At 45.1% G+C, this 4,167-nt stretch overlaps 1 protein-coding gene across 2 annotated transcripts; it reads right to left on the reverse strand.

The window, feature by feature from the left end:
* Positions 1-6: 6 nt before the first annotated feature.
* LOC103893214 (cannabinoid receptor 1) lies at positions 7-2,193 on the reverse strand. 2 transcript variants are annotated; one of them, XM_009289308.1, is made up of 2 exons: positions 2,067-2,136; positions 715-1,973 (listed from the first exon to the last, which is right to left on the reverse strand). In XM_009289308.1, the coding sequence occupies exons 1-2, from the start codon at positions 2,134-2,136 to the stop codon at positions 715-717; spliced, it is 1,329 nt and encodes a 442-aa protein (XP_009287583.1). The 2 variants fall into 2 exon arrangements, with proteins under 2 accessions (XP_009287582.1, XP_009287583.1); XM_009289307.1 differs by having other exon boundaries at positions 7-2,193.
* Positions 2,194-4,167: the final 1,974 nt, after the last annotated feature.

Consider the following 4,167-nt stretch of genomic DNA (forward strand, 5'->3'; position numbering starts at 1 on the left):
TAGAAGAACACAAAGCCTCTCCTCTAAGTTCACAGAATACCCCTAAAAGTGTAAAATTTCCAAAATAGCTCATAGGAATTCTTCAAATACAGTATGTGTTTTCAGTGGGGTTTACATATCACGTTTCACGTTATTTCCACGGAAGTCTACCTTATCACTTTGTTTAATCAGACAAATATCAATAACACATAATAAAACAGCATACAATTCACGGGACACGACACGTTTTACAAAACCTCTAAAACTCAGCACTGCCGCTTTTGGAAAAAAATCGAAAACTCCTATTACTTACAGACATGAAATACACTGCACATTGAAATGAACAGCATGATTACAAGGCTTTTTTTCTTATTTGATGGTATTGGTTTAGGATGCATTAGTTTTCAATTAGGTTTCACAATTTTTCTTCACACTCCCAAAAGGAACTGTTGCTATTTTCTCTGTGCTCTTTCAGGAAACTTACTATTATTCAGTAAACACTTTTTGAGAAAAAAACTTTTGAAAATTTAGCTCGAATCCCTAATTGTAAAGCCTGAAGAACTGGCTGATGGTAATGCTCGTAACACAATCATCGCTCAGCTTACAACGACAAACCAAAAAAGTATTACAGGAGGGTACAAACACGTTAAGCCACGGGTTTGGTTTTCTCTGTTGTTGAATTTTTTTTTTTTTTTAAACTGACTCCTTTTCTCACAACGCTGAGAAGTCTCTGACTTACAACGCTTCAGCAGTCGTGTCTGTGGAGACAGACATGGTAACTTTGGCAATCTTAACTGTGCTCTTAATGCAGCTCTCGGCAGCCCTGTGCACGTTCCCCGCGTTGTTGGCGTGTTTGTGCTGGCAGTCAGACTCCATGCTGTTATCGAGGGGCTGCGCGGTTCCTTCGCAGGTGGGGAACATGCTGCGGAAGGCGTGTCGCAAGTCCTTGCTCCTCAGAGCGTAGATGATGGGATTCACTGTTGAATTCAGCAAACAGAGCATGCTACAGAAGGCAAAGACTGTCTTGATGAGCTTGTTCATTTTCCCAAAGACATCGTATACCATGATGGCGAGGAGAGGGCCCCAGCATATGATTAAAACGACTAGGATAAGGACCAAGGTTTTGGCTAACCTGATGTCCATACGAGTTTGATCAGGCCTAGTGATCTGTACCTTACCATCCTCCGTAGACTGAATGATTATGCTTTTCTGCGTGCCCCGCTGAATCATGCGAACAGCGTGGCTGTGAGCCTTCCACAGTATGTACATGTAGGCATAGACAATGAACAGCAAGAGGACACTGGTGACCCCGATCCAGAACATCAGGTACGTCTCGTCGATGAGAGGGAATATGTCCGAACAAACAGAGTTGAGCTTTTTGCAGTTCCAGCCGAGCAGAGGAAGAACGGCTATTACTATAGCGATGGTCCACATCACACAAAACGCTACGACAGCCTTTGGTCGGGTAACAATCCTTTTGTAAGCTAGTGGCCTGTGTATAGATATGTACCGGTCTATTGCCGTGAGGAAAAGGCTACCTACGGAGGCGGTGAAGGAGGCTGTAACTCCACCCAGTTTGAACAAGAAGACGTTGGGGCTGTCCTTCCGGTGGAAAACATGGAAATCCACAAAACTGTAGACAAAAATCACGCTGCCCAGGAGGTCGGCTACAGCCAGGCTGCCGATGAAGTGGTAGGAGGGTCTACACCGGAGGCTTCGGGAGTGGAGGATGACGCACAGGACGAGGAGGTTCTCTAGGACCGTGAAGGTGCCCAGGGTGAGCGATAGCACGGCGATGGCCAGCTGCTGGCTGGGGTTCAGGATCATGAAGCACTCCATATCCATGAAGTTCTCCCCACACTGTATGTTCTCCTCATTATCCTTAAACGTGGACAGGGACTTGTTGTAAAACTCTGTGATGTTGACCTGATCTGAGGGAATAATGCTTAACAGGGGATCATCTCCCGCAGTCATTTTTTCTTGGAAAGGATCACCTCTGAAGGAAGAGAGAGGAAACTTCTGGGGGTAGTATCCCAGCTTGGATGCCATGTCGCCTTTCATGTCTTCGTACTGGATATCGTTGGAGCCAACGTAAAGGAGATCTGTTGTGATTGTTCGGAAAGTTGTGTCTGCGAGGCCATCTAGGATTGACTTCATAACCCCAGTCTTGTTGGTTTCAGAGAGACTTGGGTGAGGGAAAAATGCATCGGAGGAAATCCTAGAAGGGGAAAAGATCAGACTTCATTAAGTGATTCTCTCTCTCATTGGAGACAAACTCCACAAACAACTTAGCTGAACTGTGTCAAACAAAATCGACCTTTCTCTTGTATTCAGTGCAGGTCTAGCCTTTGCCACCTGCAGGAATCAGGGTGAGTCAAGCACTCAGAAAGAAATCACCTGGATTTCACTGAAACTGAATTACACTAAGAAGTGACGTGAAAACTGGAGGGGCAGGGAATTGAGTATTCCACAGGAAAGTAATTTTCATTTCTCATCAAAACATTCTGAGCCGCTCCACCAGAAAGATATTTTTCTCTAGATCTGAACTTGGCTTCTGATTGCAAAGCACTTTGCAGACCAATATTCCTTGGGCTTGCTTCGTTTAGATAATACCACGTGCCACTGCAGGAGCAGCATTAAACTGAATCATCACCTTCATTGATTTTCTTTGAAAAGGCACTGAGGGTTTTGAAAACCTGACAACAGAGAGGGAACGGGGAAAGAGCCATGCACTCTAACCTTCACAGTTCACCCAGTATGCCTGTGTATTCACATTACCCTGTTACAGCAATCTGAGGTCTACTAACATCCTGAATTTGTTATTGCAAATTTATTAGCAAGGTGTTTCATCTACAAATACAGGGATCTGGATATAGCTTCCTTACTCTACTCCTTCCTTCTGCTAAGCATACCAAGGCAACTGGGATTACCAAAGTCCAAAGACTCTGTGGGGGAGGTAGGTTGTTACTCAGTCCTGTCCACAGTTTCAGGAAAAGTGACCAGCGCTGCTAAGTCACTGAGTGCATCAGTGATCCATTCTGCGTGGATCAGAAGCCCCAATCAGAGCAGTTCACGCTTGCCTAGAAAAACATGGCACCAAGCTTGGGTCAGAGTGCAGCTCTGGCCAAAACTCCACGCAAAAGAGACCAGGAGCCACTGCTCCTGCGAGAAGCATGGAAATGTAACTCGTCCTGTTGGGGACACCCTCAAAAACATTCTGTCCCCTCAGAAATGAGGAGCCCAGCAGAAGGTCCCCAGGCAGCCAGTGGTCTCTGAGTCCCATCATGCCCACCCTTTGCTCGTGGATGGTGAGTAACTGCAGGGTGTAACTCCCAGTCAGGGTACCCTTGGGAGAGCACCCTCATCAGCATCTGAGCATCTTACATGCATCAACATGTAAGACAGGTCTTACAGCTCTTATTATGCTGTGCTCCTTTGCCCATATAACATGCCTTGAATATGCATTGAACATCTGCTTTAGGGCCCCCTTCCACCGCCAGAGTGGCTGAGAGTGGTCTGAATGTAAATAAGAGCCAGAATCATTGCTTCGGTGTGCTACAGCTATTCTGCATCTGCTATGGGACGTCTCGATGATTACATCAGCAACAGGAGCAAAACCAAGCTTTTTCATGCTTTTAGAATGGAGGAAATTGTTTGTGACACCCAAGAAATCCCAGATGCCATATATAGGCTTGTACTGACTTAACCTGTTCGCTTTACACAACTGACAACAAACGGACAGAAAGGCCACGAGAGATTATCTGCCAAAACCTGGAGTACTGATCACTTCAACTCCTAAAGAGGAGTCTTGCACAGTAGGTACCACAGCTCAGTTTTCCCATGAAAACTAAAAGAAAGAAGAAAACGATTCATCTCTACAACAATACCAATACCTAAAACCAGAAGAATTCATGAGCGTTTCCAAAAGAAGCAGAGATCATTTGGCTGATGAGATATTTATACTGCACCTACAAATGGCACCTGAACACTCAAGACTTTTTCCATAGTTCATTGAAGTTTTCCATTTGATTCAGCAGGCCTGGACATTGAGTGTTACAGGAAATAGAGGAACCTAGACCTCCAGAAGACACTGCAATTCCAGTGCTGCAAACAAGGATGAGTATAAACAACCCTTACCAGGATAGTCTAACACACAACACAGGCACTTGCTCTGTCAGCTTTTGCAGA

This window comes from Aptenodytes forsteri, unplaced genomic scaffold (assembly GCF_000699145.1).
Source record: "Aptenodytes forsteri isolate BGI_AS27 unplaced genomic scaffold, ASM69914v1 C13895685, whole genome shotgun sequence".
Taxonomy (NCBI): domain Eukaryota; kingdom Metazoa; phylum Chordata; class Aves; order Sphenisciformes; family Spheniscidae; genus Aptenodytes; species Aptenodytes forsteri.